The sequence below is a fragment of the Falco punctatus genome, assembly GCF_963210335.1.
Source record: "Falco punctatus genome assembly, chromosome: 6".
Classification (NCBI taxonomy): Eukaryota; Metazoa; Chordata; class Aves; order Falconiformes; family Falconidae; genus Falco; species Falco punctatus.
Window position 1 is genome coordinate 49,442,120 of NC_137585.1, and position 19,259 is coordinate 49,461,378.

The following is a 19,259-nucleotide window of genomic DNA, read 5'->3' on the forward strand; positions in this document are numbered from 1 at the left end:
AGTTTCAGAAGACAGCAACACAAGTATAGCACCAGGGTCAGCTGATGTGGACTACTCAACATACTGTGCTTCTAGAGCAGGTTGACCCCATCCACACTGAAGAGTAGATGTTCTGGACTCTGAAACAACACCCTTACCTCCACACCCAGATCAGGCTGTGGACACCATCCTGCAGCTCATCTATATTACAGTACATCTGCAGCATCCCTGAAGTTACTCCAGGACTCACAGCTACTTATACTGTCTGCCCCACAGTTCATGTTATTAAAACCAGCTTCCATTTCACATCACAGGAGATCCATGTTTTGGAAACCAAGCTACACGACGAGTGCTTATATCACCTAGATCTTCCACAATTCCTGATCTTTCTTTGGAGCCAAGCCAATTCCCCACCACCACCACACACTCCCTAGTCAGGCAGCCATACCTGGAGAACAGAGGACCACATAAATACTTCATCTAGGTCCTGAAACAGGAACAATTATTTTCATCCTGTCTACTTCCTGGAGAAGCCCCAGGGTAGAGGTTCCCATCCTCATGCAGTGAGGAGTGCTGTGAGGCATAAGGAGCTGGGTGAACCATAACACCAAAGCAATCATTGCAAACATTATTTCATCCAGTTCCTCTGCATCCAGCCCGTAACTGTCTCTGCTTGTGCTCCTGGCTTCCAGATGTATGCTAGCCACAATTCTTCACCTTAGGACTCGGGACGTTACAGCCCCACAAGATGTTCATGAAATGAGCTACTGACAGAGGTCCTCTCTACCTTAACTCAGACAGTACTGGTTTACTGATTTCCTCATTCCCCTCTCTCCACTCTGGTTTCCTTGTCAAAGTACCCCATGCAATCAAAAAAACCCTCAACACAAGATGATCCATTTCCCCAAACATTCATCAGCTTAGTCTCACTTGCACCTGCAAGTCAAAAGAGCCCGGGGCAGTATTTGCAAAGCCCAAGCATCAGACCCACACAACAGCAACACCCTATGCATCCTCAGTGGAGTAGATAGCTCTGAGGTCAGGCTTGCACTCCCACAGCTGCCAGACACCGACACCACTGATCGAGGTTACTGCCAGCACCCCTGCCTGTGGCTGGAGAACGGGTGTCAGGCTGAGCAAAGATGGGTCAGGCACCTCATGGATACCTTTAAGAACTTCATCAGTTATTGCCACCCTTGAGAAACACACAACTCTCAACTGACTCACAACACAAGTCAAAAGAAATAAATAAAAGCCCCCCCCCAAAAAAAAAAAGTGAATATATATATACATAAAAATTGATACCAGGCGTACTTTCATTCCTTGGACTGTCCTAGAACAACCGCTTGGAAAAGATGGCCCACCATCTCCAGCTAGTGTCTCAAAGCCTTCACAGAACACTGCAGTCATCCCTACCAACTGGAACTCCTCTGCAGCACCTTTTGGTACAACTGCAACTACAGCAGGAATGGCATAAGCAGTAACGTTCATTTCAGTGTTACCGTTGTTCTTAAATTAAATGCTATTTTTAAATTAAATTAACGCCACTGCTCAGTAGGTAACATGCCCCACATAAAATGTTGGTTTCCACTGTGCCTGAGCTTTGGAGTACATCACTTCAAAGGCTTTTTTGCATTTTGCTTGGTTTGGGTTTTTTTTAACAAACTGAAATCAAGGATGAATTATAGCCTTAGCCTACAATTGATTCAGACTGATGCTAGGAGAGACTGACAAGTCAATTGATACCACAACTGCTAAGTAGCCTCTATGCAGCTGGTCTCTGTCCAGTCCCTAAAGAAACAGGTGCCCACATACCAAAGGTAGCAGCAGGGCTGTATGAATCACTCACTACCCAAGGGCAGACCCATCAGGCTCAACCACATCAGACACCAGCGCAAAATGATCCTCTCAACAGCATTTATTATGAGATGAGCCCCATACACAGCACAGTCAAGGTACTCTGCACAAGGCCTCTGTTTCAACATCAACAGGTACTTCTGATATAAGTTTTCAATTTACAAATATTTAGAAAAAACGCTACGCTCCTCAGCATAAAAGTGTAATACAGATCTTCCACATTTTGAGGACTAAACTTGTTGGAGAAAGCAGCTTTGCATGGTTAAAATGGCAGATTTGCTTAGGTTCCAGAGAAGACTGTTCTAATGAGAAATGGCCCAATGAGACATACAGAACCCCAACATTTTTATACCCTCCACCTTCTAAGGATCAGACCCAGAAAACAGGAACTTTAAAGCAGAGTCTTGGGTCAGCTTTCACACCAGCACAACAGCATCCAAACCTTGGCTTCAGAAGCTGCACTTTTCAGTGGCAACCCAGGCCAATCCACATTGGTTGTACTGCTCTCCTGCATCTCAGCAGGGCAGTCAGAGCACAGACAGCAGGCAAAGCCAGGGCAGTTCAAGGCAGAGGCTTACACCCACTGCCTCTCAGAAAAACATCCTTTTGCACAGGCTTTTTGTCTGCTTGACTTACAGGCATAACACCTAAACTCCAACCCATTCCCGACATCTCTAAAAAAAAAAAAACCAAACATGAAACCAGGTAAAATTAAGTCAATTTTTTTCAGCCTCACTCCTTTCCCCCCTATCAACCCCATCAGTGCTTTCAGGGAAAATATAGTGATCAAAATGTTTCATAAAACACAAGTGTCACACAACACACTTGAATTTGGCTTTGTCTACATCCTGAAGAGAAAAAAAAAAGAAAAAAGACATCACACACAAACAGTTGTCACATGTTTAATGTAATGGTACCCTAATTAAGTTTACAGTACTTTCATCTCCACTAGATACTGTGTTTCAAAAGCATAATGGGAAAAACAAACATGAAAGAAACCCACTAATTTTGGTAAAGTTACAGAAACTCAACCATTTGGAGTTACATATGCATAAATGCCTTTAAAAAATTAATTGTATTTTTCACCCTCACACAACAAAAAAAATGGGTTTTGCTGGGTCTTTTCACAAGATAAGGAGATCAAAGATGGCACTTAAGCTTCTGAAGTCAGGGATGTCAGAAGGTTGTATCAAGACTTCCGCTGGCGAGCCTGCCATGAGGCGATCACTATAAATAGGAGAAGAATGTGCAAGAGCTATGAATAAGTGAGAAGTGCAACATATTTTGCAAGCTTCTGTTCTGATAGCCATGAAACTGCAGACTGCTGACTGAGGAAAGCCTGCCCAAATTTCTTCACCTGAAGCCTACTCAAAGCATATCAATCATAGAAAATCATACGGATAGCCATACACTAGACTCTGCAATACTAATGGCAAGCTCTCCCTAAGATTTGACCTTGGATCAACAACCAAACCAAGCAGAAAGGTCACTTGGAGAAGCCACAGGAGTAATAGGAAGTATTTGTTGGTCTTCCTGTGACAAGCCATTAAGAGAACTAATATGGAAGCAGATAAAAATAGACTAGGCGGAAGTCTTTTTAAGGTACTATCAGCTAGAAAACTAGCAGGTCTATCATTTTATTATCCATTTCATACTTTTAACTTCAAAAATTAAGGCAAACAAGTACACTTTATATGAATAGAGTTTGAATCATGCTTAAAGAAGGGAAGCTAACCTAGAAACAGCCAAGAACCCTTAATTTTTACCTAAAAGTTTAGCCTAAAAGATGGTGAACTCATACAGTCACTCAAAACAGACTTAAGTCTTGGGGGCAGCTGTGTTTCCTACAATTTACAGTGCTCATTTTAGCTGTTATTCCTCTAACTCAAGATTAGGGAATGGACCCGAGTTCGTAACTGGAGAAAACTACCTTTGGAGAAGTCAAAGGTTTGCTTCTAGAAGAAACTTCAATATTCCTTCTCCCACACTTAAGAACTGCTCATTCTGCTGTTTCCACATATAAGAAAATACTCACTAGATTAATAAAGGCATTAACATTTTACCTTTGCATCCTGCTTCTAGAGTTGCCTCTCACCTCTTCAGTTCCAGCAGTCATCATACCTAAGTCACATTTGCTAACACTCTCTTACATTTCATACTAAAGACCACCTTTTGAAAGCTGATAAAGCATGAAAAATTCTCCTCAAATACACCAGAAATGCCCTCTAAAAAAATTGGTATTTGTGAAAGTAATTCAGAACTTCAGTAATTTGTTCACTTGGATGCCCATATGATATTAATCAGGCAGATAATGTGATGCACAGGACTGATGTATGTTAAAAAATGCAGAAATCTACATGAATTAGAACTTTTGGTTGAATCATACATTAATTACACAGAAGAAACTAAAAATTTCTACTTGCACAGAAAAAGGGTGGAAATAAAACACACTCACTCCAGCACTTTTCCTACTGTAAGAATATTGCACATTCCGATAATCTTGCACAAATTACTGGCTTTTTATAAAGACCATATATGAGGTATTAGTCTATTAATAAATAAAGAAGAACATGGAAAAGAAAAAGCACTTAATATAACGCAACAATCCATTCCAAGTATTTAGTGAATGAAAACTGAACAAGCAATAATATATACCCTTGAGGGGAAGGTTAAAGTTACTTAGCAAATAGGCAGCTTTCAAAATCTGTTTTTGAAGCAAAGGGTTAAACCTCTTTTAATAAAGATTTTAACAACTCAAAGCCTATTTACAACTCTGCTGTTTAAAATGCTTGTTTTGCTCATCCAATCAATCTGAAAGGTAAATTCTTATCTCACAGTTCTAAAGGGACAGGAATAGGTGGGTGACAGTAAACTCTAAGGGGAACTTATTTAATATACTAAGCCTGTATTACTAGTGAAAAAATAAACGCAAACTTTTGGACTGACAGCAGTTCAAGTGTTCAGAAGTTTTGTTGTGGGGTGTTTTTTTGTTTTGGTTTGGTCTTTTTGTTGTTGTTTGGTTTTTTGTTGGTTTTTTTTTTTTTAGTTTTAAACAGTTTATAGACAGGTTATGGGTTTCCATGGTGCTGAAACTGATACCCATTAGTATTGTCCTGATTAGCAAAGTAAGCACCACAAGGCATTAGATAAATACAACTGTAATTCTCAGGTTTATCTTGTGTTTATGGTAAGAATTTACCTTTCAAATCACAATGCTGAAAAATTCCTGCTGACAGGTAATAAGCCTGTCAATCTAAACACAATCTATCTGTATTTTATTTAGAACCTTCCAGAAACACTAGGAATCTGTAGGCAAGCTTATCTTAAGTTCACAAGAGCACAGAGGAGTATTTAAGTTCAATAAACTGAGCTATGGAAACTACACTGCACACATGGTAATATAATAAGCATAAAACGAAGAGTGTTTTCTATATTCTTCCAAACCTTGTTAAAGAGGTATTTGTATCTTGAAAGAAAAAAAACCCAAAACCTTGTATGCACACAAAATTACATACATTAACATCCCTCAAATATGTCAAGGGTTATTCAAAACCTAAAATCTTTTCAGGCCAATGAAATCTGGCTATTTGGAAGTAAAAGCAATTCCTACATCATACTCCCAGGTGAAGCACAATCTTAACATATTCCCTCTCGTTATTTTCCAACTTCAAAAAGTTTTTTTTTTAATACATTTGCAGTGCTGGACAAAGTAACTAAGACCCAGGTAAATCATATTTCTGGTATTTTGAGTAAATTGGATAACTTGCAGAGTAAGTCCCCATCAGGTAAAAACTGCAAGTGAAAATTTGGAAAGACATGATAAAAAAAAGCAGCACTTGAAAATTAAAGTATCTTCTCTGCTGCAATCCATGCACCAGTAACTCAAACAGTCCTGAATTGGCATATGAAAAAAATTATATTACATTTCTGAAACTAAAAACATATATCTTGTGTTGAAGTTCAACTTTAGAGAAAGTGTTAACTAAACAGAAATATATATGATTTTTTTCTGTCATATGAGATTATTTCTCTCCCATTCTAGGTAGTTACTGAGACACTTACTTCCCAAATGCCTGTTCTTTCTATTCTGAAGATTAGTTTAATCTACAATTTCTTTATAGCAGTTAAGTGTTTTTTAGAACAAACAGTCTGAAGAATTTTTCCATGTTAGCACAAAACCAAGAAATATTACGAAGATGTTGAAAGAAGAAAGGAGATGAAAAGGAAACATTATTGTCCAGAACAGTCCGTATATGTAGTAACCATGTTTCCTCGTCTCTGAGTGACAGTCCTACAGTGCTTGCTGGATCCGTGAAACCTGGTATCAGTTCGCACCGCATGTCGGTGTGCATTTTCAAAGTCACTAAACGAAAACATTTTTTCCATATTTTCAAACACATCATCAAACAGTCCACCTCCAAAGGAGAACTCTTGGAAAGAACGTCTTTGCCGATTGTGAGCTTCCCGATGACTTCGGAAGTGATTTTCAAAGTGCTTTTTTGACCGTGAGTTTTGACTAAAGAGGTCAAAGTCTTTGAACAGATCATCAAAGTTGAAATTAAATGACTGATGGAATGGGCTTCCACTATTTCCTTGTCCTCCATGACGGCCAAACTGATCATATTCTCTTCGTTTATTCTCATCTGATAATGTTTCATATGCTATTTCCATTAAAAAAAAGTTTCAAAAGTTTATTTACATTCCTATTTAAAACAAACAAAAAAATACACAAAGACAAAGAACAGCTTTCTTCCATTCCGTTAACAGGACAAATTTCAAGCAACACTTTCATTCAACACACAAGCCTAATCAAGCTCAATATTTGTTCAACTTTCCCCAAACTAAAATAAGCTGTTTCAAAATAACTTTTTATTTATTATAATAAAAATAGCTATACTATGTGGGCAAATTATATCCTCAAAATTTAATATCCACAGTAATAAAACACAGTTTAACTAGCAATAAAGATTAGTGTTTATATTTGAAAGAAAATAGTAATGATACATGACAATCAGAAAGACTGAAGGAGAAAGGTAGAGCTCCTAACTCATCCTAACAAAATTAATTGCCTGCTGCATTCCTGTCAAAGAAACAGTGAAATGTCTTCAAAACTACTTGCCAGCCAGCTAGTGAGTTCCAACTACACTGCAGTTACAACTAGCCACAAGATAAATATCAAGGAGATAAAGGGAATTAATTTCTCCTATGTCCAAATTACCATTTTTTCAAAAGTTCAATAGTAAACCTGTATTTTGTGATTGGACATACCTGAAATGGAATTAGGTTTTCATCCAACCTTTGATCCAGAACTACAGCTACTAGTGTTCCAAGGTACAAACACATAATATGCCTGTTCTGGTAACATTAAGAATTTTAAACACTTCCATTTTCTTATCTATCAAAGGCTTGCAATTATTCTATATATTCAATGCTGACTTAAAGAGTTCGCAGTTCCTCCTGCAATAGGAGCTAACAACTGCAGTAAGTATCTAAAAAGACTGTCCCTCCCCTTCATTACATTAATAACAACCTTTCTTTCAAAAGAGTTCTTCTGCAGACAAGAAGGTAAAACCCAGAAATATTATTAGCCTAGTTAGAACTACACTAATAGATGCACGCTGTAACAATATGGGGAGCAGAAGTAGGAGCACCTTATTTTTCAGCAAGTCGTCTTCTGTGTTTGATTATTTGCTTCCATCATTACATTTTATCATAGAACACCTATGAGTGGTGCATTCCTAGGCTCACAGGATAATTGGAAGTGTGTTGGAAGTTGGAAGTGACCTCAGAAGGTCTTTAACCTTCTCAAAAGTAGGGTCAGTTACCAGACTAGGTTACACAGGGCTTTATCCACTCACTTCTGGAATATCTCCAAGGTTGGAGACTGCAGAACCTCTCTAAGCACCTGTTCCAACACTCGCCTATCCTCAAGGTGAAAAATATTTTCCTTATAATGACTCTGAACCTCTTTCACTTGTTGTCTCTTGTACTACCCCCATGAACCACTGAAGCACCCTGTCGCGTCTTTTTTATAATCTCCCCGTAGTTACTGGAAGGTTGTTGTTAGGTCCCCCTGAAGCTCTAGTAATCCTGAGCTACATCTTACTAGACAGATCAAAAGATAAGAATTAACCTCCCAGGGCTAAAGCTGTCCTACTGCCAAGAGGCATAAACCAAAAAGCCCAAGAAGCAGGAATACATAAACTGTGTAAAAAGGCCTATGTGCAAAGACACAAGAACAAGTCACATACCAATATTGGACATTTGACAGCACAGAAGTAGAATTAAGGGAAAAAAAAATAATATCTGTTTTCACAGAATAAGACATAAAAGGAGTATAACAAGTTATCACATTTGCTCACAGGTTTAAGTCATGTACAGAATTATTAAGACTAAGGTTAGCATATATTACCTTCAGCAATTTCTCTAAATTTCGCTTCTGCACCAGGACTCTTATTTTTGTCTGGGTGGTACTTCATAGCCAGCTTGTGAAATGCCTTCTTGATCTGGCGGTCCGATGCATTTTTTGGAACTCCTAAGATATCGTAATAGCTCTCTGTGGCCAGTATTAATTCAGTTATCATTAAAATGCAGAGAGCAAATGTGAAGACAGATTGAGTAGTGGCCATTTCTCTGGTTCCTAGAACAAAACCAAAATATACTTGAAGAGCTAGTTATTCACATTCCATAACAACTTATAGACACAACTATAAGCCAGAAGAGGAAGACCTGTAAGTTTCAGGAGTCACTCAGTGACAGACATGTAAGCCCACTGTTTCACACATCCAACTCCATTCCCCTAGTTTCATAATCAGTATATGTAAATTAAAAATCCACAAATTCATAGTTCATACGCATCACATGCACACTTCCATGTTCATCTTTGTTTTACACCTATTCTTAACTGTACATTCTCCCACAGAGCTGCTAAATATACAACACGTATCACTGTGTCAAACAGTTCATGCTGGCATACATGAACTATAGCTTTAAACTAATCCTTGAGTTCTAGGACCATAAACACAGCAGCTCTAAATTAAGTGCAGATTGCAAACACCTACTCAATACTGAAAACCAATTGACTAGTTACCTTGTGCAGTAACAAGAGCCTGAAAACACAACTGGCCTAGAAATCAACTGTGAGTGCAGGAAGACAAGACTTGCATGCTCATGCTCAGCTTCTCAAGGTCATTTAACTGACCTAACTTGATAAAAAGTAAAACACTCATTTAGAGTACGGAGTTCAGTCAAGTAGGGCACATTTTCCTTTGCAATGGGCTGGGCTTTTGTATTAGATTGCACTATAAATAAAAACACCTACCATAACTTTGATATCAAAGAATTCAGCTGATAAGTACCATTGCATATAAAGGTTTACATAGGAAACTCTCAACATCTAAACTGAACTCAAAAAAGGAGCCTTCTACACAAGACAAGCAGCTTCAACAATAATTAAAATTGTGCCTTTTTTTCAGCAATGTATTTGTCAAAAAGTTGTATCTTGAAACAAATTGATGCTGGAACTCAGGGGAAAAGCCGTGGCATAAATTAAGTCATAAGAAACATAGCCACATGATCTTTCATGATTTTTTTCCCCGAGGACAAGGTGAGCTCTTCCTACCAGAAGAAAATACTGAATGATTTTCCAAGGCCTGTGCATATATTTAAAACACAGAGTACAGAAACATGAATGTTCAAAGACAGAATGCTGGCTGTCATCTAACCAGCAGAATGTATGACAAGGCCCTGAGCATGCCAGAAGTAACGTGTCCCCTTGACCAGCTTACACTGATTTGAGTGTACCGTACAACTCGGAGAGATGAATGGTATTACCTTCCTGAAAGCTGAATAAGCTAACCTTACAGTTTGAGGACCATTAGTTAGAATACTTTTAGACAGTATGAGGCCCAAACGTCACAGATTTCAAAACCTTTGGATACCAGGTACATAAGACAATTAAGCCTTTAACAGAAGTCCATATCCTCTAAAGAAAATTAAACCCCAAGCACCAAAAATGGGAAAAAAAACCCTGATTTCTAACAGTTAAGTCAGGGGGCTAAAGTAAATGTTGTGAGGCAAAAGCAAAAAGCTCATAAAATGAACGTACCCATGCCCTCTTAAGCATTTATTTGGCTAGCAGCCTGCATGGTATCAAGTGTTAAGGAACACCAGTTGAAACAAATCGTATTTTGGTCAGCGTACTTAGATACCAAACAGACAGTTCTTTTTGGTATTCTTCATGCATGATAACAGACATATTTTTAGTACATGCCTTTTCAAGCTTTCTACCTGTATTTTCTCGCACCTCTTCACTAACCTGAAACTTTGCTGGGCACTAGGAACTACACACATGTATATCCTTCCACACTTTCAGAACTTTCTTCCCTTTTGTGCTTTATAGTTACAGTTAGGCCTGTCTTTATCTCACCCATAAGATCGTTTTTATTTTACTTCATTACCTCACACCTGCATCATGCTAGTATAATCACCTGCTGCATTCTCTAATGACTAACTTCTGTGCTTCTACTATTAAACAATGAAAAGCTAAAGAGAGTAGTTTATGCCCTTTGTTAAGAGCCAAATCCTCTTTTGTAACATCCAAGTTAACTGGAGCCTGAGAACATCAAGTCACTCCTTTAAAGTTTTGTGCTCTGCCTAACCTCAACTTCTATTATTCTTGATAATGAATTACACCTAAGTTTTTCTACAGTTTTACATTAGGTTTTCTGTAACACAGTTCTATGCTATACTTCCCCCAGTTTTAACTAGATTTCTAAAGCATACTTAAAAAAAAATATAATCAGTACTTAAGTTTCGCTATTTTTTAAAATAATGTAATTTAATGCTGCCCTTGAACAACTCAATGAAACATAAATGAAAATCAAGTACAAATAGAACTCCAATATAAACAGAATTTTAAATTTAGAAGATGATCAGAAAGACATATTGTCATATTTCAACACTATCATCAATTATTCAATTTACATTTTTGAAAACACTTATTTTATGATGCTGACAGCATCTTAACTGCTGCTACCGTTAACTAATCTGTTAAATGCCTGACCGCTGTCCTGCCACCCCTAATTACTTTCACAACCCGTTTCAAAATCAAGTCTCTTAAACACACTTATTCTGCTTATGCCTCTTCTCCCTCGGTTTCTCAGTCAAAAATGGACAGGTAAGTTTCACTTTCCAGGCTATGTACAGTAGTTACTTCAAACACATTACAAAATGCATTAATTCTGTATACTTCTTGACATTCAGCGCATGCCACAAAACGTCTTTCCTAACAATTATAAAGAACTACATTTTATTTAGGTACATCTAGGAATAAAGTTAGAGATTTTATTAACACAGATCAACTATTTAACTCTGTTGAATAAGTTGTTACAGTTCTCAACTACAATAGCTTAGTGTAAGTAGTATACTGTCTAACGACGATCAAAAATATAATAGAGGTGATAACAATCAGTTCTTTATCAGTCTATCAACATTTATCAATAGCTGCATGCTGAAGTGATGCTTAAGGATGATGTACTAGGAATAAAATCTGTCACTCATAGAAAATAAGACTCTACGTCCATCTTGCAATGCAAATGCCCGATTCCATCCCTCTTTAAAAGTAATTAACAAAGATCTTAGGAAATGCTTATATCCACGAAGTCTCACAACTCAGAAAATCCAATGCATCACTACTGCTCTGACTGCACGAATTGCAATGCACTATCCAGTGGGATCACGACGTCATATGATTATTTTTACACACTATTTATTAGTAGTAAGAAAGTTACCAAGTCCTCCAATGCTTCTCATATCACGGCTAACTGGATGAGTAAGGAAGTCTCCTAGTTCACAGCTAGCTACAGGAGTCTGTCAAAGTCCAGGGCTTGTATTTTTCTTGGCTTCCTATACTGACCGGAAAGCAAATCTAGAAGGCTCCTGCATCTTCTGGAGATCAGGGAAACGAAACAGAGCCTCCCCGGCATCATCCTCCCTTGCCAGACCCCTCTGAACCTCGCCAGAGCCGTACCACAAAGCGAGGCCGAACCAGAGCTCGACAAACGATACCAGCGACGCTAAGCGACGCTGCCCTACCTCCAAGTCGACCAGGCTTGCAAAAGACCACAGCAGACGGGCCTTGCGAGAAGGGAGAGCCCAAAGGGCAAATAAAGGCACCAGACCGAGTCCGTGTGTGTCCTCCCTTTCCCACACCGCCCCCAGCTCCCCTCCCCCAGCCGCCACAGCACCTCCTAACCGCTCCGGCCCCACCGCGTCCGCTTTCCCTCATCAGCATTCCTCCACCTTCCCCAAGACCCTCCACAGCAGCCCCAGCCCTTCCGTGCCGCCCCTCACCTCGGCCCTCGCTCGCCGCCGCCAGCACAGAGGCCGCTGCCCCTCAGCGCCCCGCGCACCGCTCCGGCCCAACCGTCGCCAGCGCTCGCGCAGAGCTTCCCCCGCGCCCCGACTGCAATTTCTACACGAAGCGCTGCGCCATTGGCCGCTCAGCCCCACGTGACGCCGCGCACGCGAGCGGCCGCCGCTGCAGCTGCCGCCGCGGGGCGGGGCTTCCCCCCCCCCCCCGGCACAAGGGGCGGTGGACGGAGGCGGGGCTGTTGCCTTCGTGTCTCTTGTCCGCCGCGTCCCCACTGCTACCGCGTGGTGGTTCCGCCCCGCGCCCGGGCCGCGGTGCACCGCCATGCCGCGGTACTGCGCCGCGTCCTGCTGCAAGAACCGAGGGGGCCAAAGCGCCAGGGACCAGCGCAAGCTGAGCTTCTACCCGTGAGTGGCTGGGGGGGGGGGGGGGGGGAAGAGGTCTGGGAGGGGGGGGGCTGGCCCTAGGGGTGGTGAACGCCGAAGGGGCCGGCTCCGAGTGCGGCGAGGCCCGCAGCGGCCCCTCAGGAGCTGGGTGGGTACATGGCCGAGGGATTAACTTCTGGGGCTGGGAGGCGCCGAGGCGCTGAGGGGAGGTGGCGCTCTCCTGTCTGCGGGAGAGGGGAAGGGAAAGGTGTGGGGAGAAAGGGTCGGCAGGCCGAGTGTTTAGTCCCCCCACCCCCACCCCCCGCGGAGGGGCAGGTACTTGCGGGGGGGTGGGGCGGGAGTGCTGCGGCGCCGAAGGGCTATTGAATAGACGCAGCCGATTAATGAAGTGAAGAGCTAAGAGATTCGACTAAGAAATTAAATTTGCGCTTCTAATCAGAGGCTGTGTGGCTGTTAGAGCTGAGTAGCACCGGTGACCCCGTGTATTTGGAGCGCGGCTGGCGCTGTGCAGGGGGTTAGCAGGGCGGGCGCGAGTGGGGCAGTGGCTCCGTGGTGAGGGAGCTGCGTGTCCTGTGGCTGACAGCTTGCAAGCTGAAGGAAGGGCAACAGAGCAGGAAAGGAAACATATACTGTTTCTTTAAAACGAAATATTCCCACTAGAATTGTCGTGCCTTCGCTGCGAACAGAGGCATTGCGGGTTTGTTTGGAAGCAGCTGAGCTGGCTGGAAGCTGCCTGGCTCGGTTGCCAAAACACGGTTTATGGTGGCCGCGTAGTATTCCCCGGCCACCCAACTGGTTGGTCACGGGCCCAGGCCCGCAGTGACCTCTGCGCTGTTGGCAGTTGTGTGGCTGTTGATTCCCAGAAGGGTGGGTTTCACAACCCCGAGAGGAGCACAGTGCAGGTAACTAAATATTAATGCATTTCTGTTGACAAATGCGTATCATGCTTTTATTCAACAAGAGGAATTTTGTAGCATTTAAGAAAAATGTGAAGAAATTTTATGACTAGCCTCAAAATCTGTTTTAGTAAAATTTATGCCTCAAACTAAGTTTTGTTTTAGTTCCAAGATCAGGAAGGGTATGTAGGAAGACCCACAGGAAGACTGCCTTGAAAGGGATTTTAGTTTAGATTGAAGGAAAGCTTTTTTCCCAGCATGCCTTTAATATGTGATTCATCATAAAACAATCACGAAAATGTGGTGAAATAATTTTTTTATATTGCTTTAGAGAATGTGCCACATGGATGATCAAAACAAGTTTCAGTGCTGATAAATATTCATATTCAAATAAATGGCATTGGTATAAAGATGATTGCAAAAACACAGCTGTCTTATCTAGCCATTGAATTGTGCTGCATGGCAAGTATAATGGTCCTGTAGAAAGGGTGCTGAGACTTGATTTATAGAGCTCTCCTGCCCTACATTAGCAATTACTACTGACATGAATTGCAAGTTTTATTCCGTTGCCTCTTACCATCCCAAAGAAGTCCTTTGGTGCTCTGTGAGTTTGGGTCTGAGCCCCTTCTGAAATTTTTAATTGTAATCTAATCTCAACTGGCCTAAGTACGCTTCTTCGTTTTGTTTCTACACCGCTCTGACTTGTGCAGTGGGGGCAACTGCTGAGTAAATTCTGTCCACTTCTTTCCATTTGTGTGTGTGTGTGTTATGTTCACACCAGAGAACAGATTCTGTTGATGAATAAGGGGGACTATTGAAGCAGGAGCAGGTTTTGGCAAAGTTGCCCTTAAGCTAAAATAATAAATTTTGCTGTCAGACATTGTCACTACAGACTATTTTGTTTTCCATCTGAAACTGGCTGACTGGAGAAAGCAGTGAGTGCTATGTTGCAAGGGTAACAGCAGTGGAAGCAAATGTTCTCAAGACCTTCTTGGATAAGGTGTAACATCCCAGGCTAAGCTCTGTTGCTCCTAGGGCATGCGTGTAATATATGTAACGCTGCTGTTGGGTGTACACTAAGTAGTCAGGATTTGAAAAGCCTGAACCTCTAACCTGCCCTTCACAGGTTATTCTGTTCTTGCCGGCATTATTCCTTTCATTCCTGCAGATACTCAAGAGCCAGATGCATCAAAACCTTACTCAGTTTCCTTGGTAATTTGAAAACTTGACTGGCAGTGAATTCAAAAGATGGGGGAAGGGGTGAAGATAGGCACCTTTATCCTGTGAATCTCAGGTGTTTTTCTCTGAAAATGAGCTGAGTTTGCAATTTTGGAACACTGTGGGCTTGCTTAAGAGTCATTGCCCTGTGTGGCTTTTGGAAGAAGCCTACAGCTTCAGGGATTTGAAGGTGGGATCTAGGGGCTTGCCGAGAGGTTGCCTGACGGGTGCCTTTCATAGTATTCAGGTGACACTCCAGGCTCTCTCCCCAGCTTCTGTTGTGTTGGAATACCTCACTGCAGAACGATTTTTTGTGTGCATGAAAGTTCCATAAATATATAGTAATAAGCACAACCAAAGGAACTGATTGTTAATTAAAAGGAAAAAAAGATCTAATGGAAGACAAATGGCATTAGGAATGCTCCATTTCTATTTAGCAAGTAACACAAAATGGCTTTTGTAAAGAGGCTGTAGGCACTTATTCACATCTGGATGTTCCGTTGTCCATCATACAGCCAACAGCGAATACTTTTTACATCCTACAGTTACAATCAGAACAGGTTTAATGACTACGTGAATCTGTCTCTTACAGTATCATGTACACAAAACAGATGTATTTTTTTAATTTTCATGATTCTGAAGAATGTTTTCTTAACAGTAGTCATTTAACACTGCTCAGTATTCAAGTTATGTTTTATGTATCATATGTGGTTATATGCTAGAGTTAAAATAAACTTGATATGCACCAGAGAAATCTTAAGCACGTTTCAAATACCCAGATATCTGTCTGATAAGAAATGAGAGCCAAGAGTGGTCTGAATGTACATGTTGCCATTACCATAACTGCTTGACTGTATGTGCATCATGATGAGCCTTTCATTTCCCTTTGCATTTGCAATTCAATAAGTAAATTGCATATATTCACCCATGTTCTTTTACTTTAGTTCTTTTTCCTGTGAAATTTGTCTGACTGCATATATTTTCAAAACCAATTTAATTTTTTTCTATGAATGTCTATACTCTTCGTTTGCCTTTTCAAATAGGTTAGATGGTTGAAAAGTTTGTTATAGATTACATAAATTGTGTGGGCTCTTAGCACTGTAAGAAAGCTTTATTGCTGAAACACAAAATATAGAAATGCTTTGCATTTGCGTGTATTTACTTTTTGAACAAAATTTAATTCCTGTATTGGAAATAGTCACTTTTCAAAATGAAAAACTGAAGTATGAGATGTATTAAAAGGTACTCTGTTAAACAAAAAACAGTAACAAAAGATTTTCTTACTAGTTGTGTCTAGTAAGACAAAAAAGCCCCACAAATACTATTTCTAAAATGAGGGCCAGACCTAACTTTTGAAAATTAAGTCAGAGTACTTAATCTCATTACAGCAGAACTGCTTTCTGAGCAAGTGTTGCGGGATCAAACCTTTCAAAACATCTTGGCCATGTTTCTGAAACTCTCGGCTAGCAGAAATCAACAGAAATTCTGCTGTGAACTCTAGAGCAAATATCTAACTAGAAATAATTTGGATAATTATTGGATTAACATGTAAGTGACATCCTGATTAGTATTTAATTTTTTTAAAGGATTATTTTAATTGTCTCTTAAGGAAAGACTACCTTGTAAGGAGCAATGAGATATTCTTTGTTTAAAAAGAAGAAAGAACGGAGAAAAAAATAACAGGTTTTTTTTGTGTGGTTTTTTTTGTTTTTTCAACTGCTTTAAAAAAGATTTCCACTTCATGATAAAGAGAGACTGGAGAAATGGTTACGGAATATGAAACGAGATGCATGGACTCCAAGTAAGCACCAGCTTCTATGCAGTGATCATTTTACCCCTGATTCCCTTGATGTGCGATGGGGCATACGATACTTGAAACATACTGCTGTACCAACAATTTTCGCTTCCCCAGATGATGAGGTAATGTGTTCTTATCTTTCTTATTGTAGTACAAAGCTAATCAACTATTGATGTAATACTGATGTTCTAATTATCTGTAATACATCCATATTTTATTTTAAAAATTGAATTCCTGTCCATCAAAACATTTTGTCAGCAGGACTGACACAATAGGAGTATGTGATTCCATAGTGTAAAGGAAGACAACATCCCATACTTTGCCTGGAGTTCAGTATCTTTTTTTATCTGGAAGCTACAGAAGCTTTTCCGGTGCAGTTACTCTTACTTATATTTTAATGTTCTTTTAAGGCTTTTTATTAACTGTACATTAATACTGGCTTTGGAATGTTTTAGTTTCAAACTACTCATTTCTCTTTCTTGTCCCTAACCTCTCTGACACCTAAGAGCTCAGGAGTGTAGGCTGCTAAACATAGCCCACAAAGACTACATCTTGTCTTTGTTGTGGTTTAACTCCAGATGGCAACTAAGTACCACCTAGCCACTCGCTCACTCCCCTTCTCCCTTAGCAGGATGGGGAGGAAAATCAGTGGAAAAAAGGGAAAACTTGAAGGTTGAGGTAAGAATAATTTAATAATCAGAATGAAATAAAAACTGTAGTAATAATAAGGATGAGAGGGAAGGGGAGAGGAATAAAAGCCAAAGGGAATGGAACAAAAACCCAAGTGATGCACAGTACAATTGCTCACCACCTGCTGACCAACACCCAGCCAGTCCCCAAGCAACAATCAACAGTTCCTGGCCAACTCACCCTGGTTTCTATACTGATCATGATGTTCTATGGTATGGAATATCCCTTTGGCTAGTTTGGGTCAGCTGTCCTGGCTGCGTCCCCTCCCATTTCCAGTGCTCCTCCAGCCTTCTCATTGGCAGGGCCTGAGAAACTGAAGAGCCCTTGACTTCGTGTAAACATTACCCAGCGACAACTAAAAACATGAGTGTGCCACCAACATTGTTCTCATGCTAAATCCAAAAGACAGCACTGCACCAGCTATTATGAAGAAAATTCTATCCCAGCCAAAACCAGGACATCTTTCACAGATTTGTACTATTGTTTACATCAAAATACTGTGCTACACAGGCACCTAATCTTGATCAAAGATATATCAAAACTATATTTGCATATATTTCACCACCATCTTGCTTTATGTATCTTAGAGCAAGTGAAGAGTATCTTCTCAGAAATGCTTAATGATTCTTCAGGAAACATTTCATATTATTTCTTCTTCCAAATGAAGAATGTTTGTGATTCAAGAGCAGTATTAGTTGCCTGCATTTCAATATTGGTAACCATTCTACACTAGTTTGCAAGGATTTTTATTTTGAAGACTGTCATAAGAGTGTGAGGGCAGGGGCTTATGGGGAAGGAAGCTTTTCAATGAAAGTAAAGGTCTGTCTTCCAGCAGCTCAGTCCTGAGGGGTGTTTTGGTGCCTTTCGTTCAGCCTTAATGGCAGTCCTGATAGGCAAGGATTTGGGGAACATTTCTCTGATATATTTCATAAGAGATTTCTCTAGGTAAAAGATTTAGTCTGAGAAGGCTTTTTTCAGCTGCTGGTAGAATGGAGAAAAGGAAATACTTAATTCTCTCAAAATCCCCAAGATTGATGTGGTATTAAGTGTTACCTCTGAAAAGATAAAGATAACAAAATGAATCCTATTTTTTTAATACATTTTTTCAGTCCGTTTAAGACTGAAGTTTCATATACAATTGAATTACAAAGTTTAATATATTTTGGATGCTTCAGACTACATACGTACTTATGAATATACACTTTGAAATGATCTTTTGCATCATCATCTGTTTTTTCAGCCTGGACTCTTCTTTGCCCCCTGTTTTGGTTTGGGGTTTGGTTTTTTTTTTTGCTTGGCCTGTATTTAGTTCGCAAAGCTAAAGTTACTCTTGTTCTGTTTGGTTGTTCAGGGTAGTTTTGGTTTTGTTTTTTAGTCCACAGGCCTAACATGAGTACAAGTTCCACAGCTTGGTTTCTTCATAATCAAGCCTACTAGAAAAAAATAAGGCACTCACTATTAGTGTATTTTTATTTCACTGACAAACGTACTAGAAAGCTTGTTTGGATACTGATCTTAAAATCTATGTGGTGATGTAGTTTATGTGGAGGAAGGGAAAAGAAGGTGGCTAAAAAAGGATAAGCTTCAAATTGTCCCTCTTTCAGTAATAATTTTTGTTTAAAGTCCTGTGTAAATTGTATCCTGCTGCTAAGATTTCTGTCCATCCAAAAAAAAAAGTTCTCCATTCTTATGAATTACAAAGATTAGTTGTCAGAACTTAATTTAAAAATCAGCCTATGTGATTGTGCATGAGTACATTTCACTATTCAGCAAGCCTGTGTTCATAATCTTTTTTTATTAAATTTCCTGTGGGGTAGACAGCATGACTAAGAATTTCCTATATCTTTCTAAAACAACACTGTTACATCGTTAATGCAAAAGTCTGGTACTGTTGATATTTAACAGACATATATTTAATACAGTATTTCAGGTGGTAATAAGGGATGTTAGCCTTTGTCAGACAGATTTCTCTTGAAGTGCTTTTAAAATTACATTGTCTTGTGTAAATTGGTAAAGTTCCGTAGGGTTTGAAAATGGGGGGGTGGGGGGGAAGTCTTAACTGC

The 19,259-nt window shown here is 40.0% G+C and overlaps 2 protein-coding genes across 8 annotated transcripts in view; one reads left to right on the plus strand and one right to left on the minus strand.

Moving 5' to 3' along the window:
* Positions 1-2,724: 2,724 nt before the first annotated feature.
* DNAJB9 (DnaJ heat shock protein family (Hsp40) member B9) lies at positions 2,725-12,342 on the minus strand. Of its 2 annotated transcripts, XM_080392739.1 has the most exons (3): positions 12,190-12,342; positions 8,249-8,476; positions 2,725-6,497 (listed from the first exon to the last, which is right to left on the minus strand). In XM_080392739.1, exons 2-3 carry the CDS (start codon positions 8,463-8,465, stop codon positions 6,067-6,069), a joined length of 648 nt encoding a protein of 215 aa, XP_080248865.1. In that variant the 5' UTR covers positions 8,466-8,476; positions 12,190-12,342; the 3' UTR covers positions 2,725-6,066. The 2 variants fall into 2 exon arrangements, with proteins under 2 accessions (XP_080248865.1, XP_080248866.1); XM_080392740.1 differs by lacking the exon at positions 12,190-12,342 and having other exon boundaries at positions 8,249-8,497.
* A 95-nt stretch (positions 12,343-12,437) lies between these two features.
* Positions 12,438-19,259, plus strand: part of THAP5 (THAP domain containing 5) — a 31,375-nt gene continuing 24,553 nt past the window's right edge. For 3 of the 6 annotated variants that reach the window (XR_013928997.1, XR_013928998.1, XM_080392741.1), the window contains exons 1-2: positions 12,438-12,615; positions 16,439-16,628. Coding sequence is in view for 4 of the 6 variants with exons in the window: in XM_080392741.1 (XP_080248867.1) it covers positions 12,533-12,615; positions 16,439-16,628 (273 nt within the window). In the remaining 2 variants the exon portion in view is untranslated. Of the gene's footprint in view, positions 12,616-12,666; positions 13,497-16,096; positions 16,257-16,438; positions 16,629-19,259 lie in introns of those variants that run through there. The other 3 variants (XM_080392742.1, XM_080392743.1, XM_080392744.1) reach the window with 3 other exon arrangements.

Excerpts from the sequence above, each read along its gene's own strand:
- DNAJB9 (XM_080392739.1), bottom strand. The coding sequence starts at position 8,465 with ATGGCCACTACTCAATCTGTCTTCACATTTGCTCTCTGCATTTTAATG. Across the intron at positions 6,498-8,248 it reads ATTTAGAGAAATTGCTGAAG|CATATGAAACATTATCAGAT; the intron begins GTAATATATGCT and ends TAATGGAAATAG.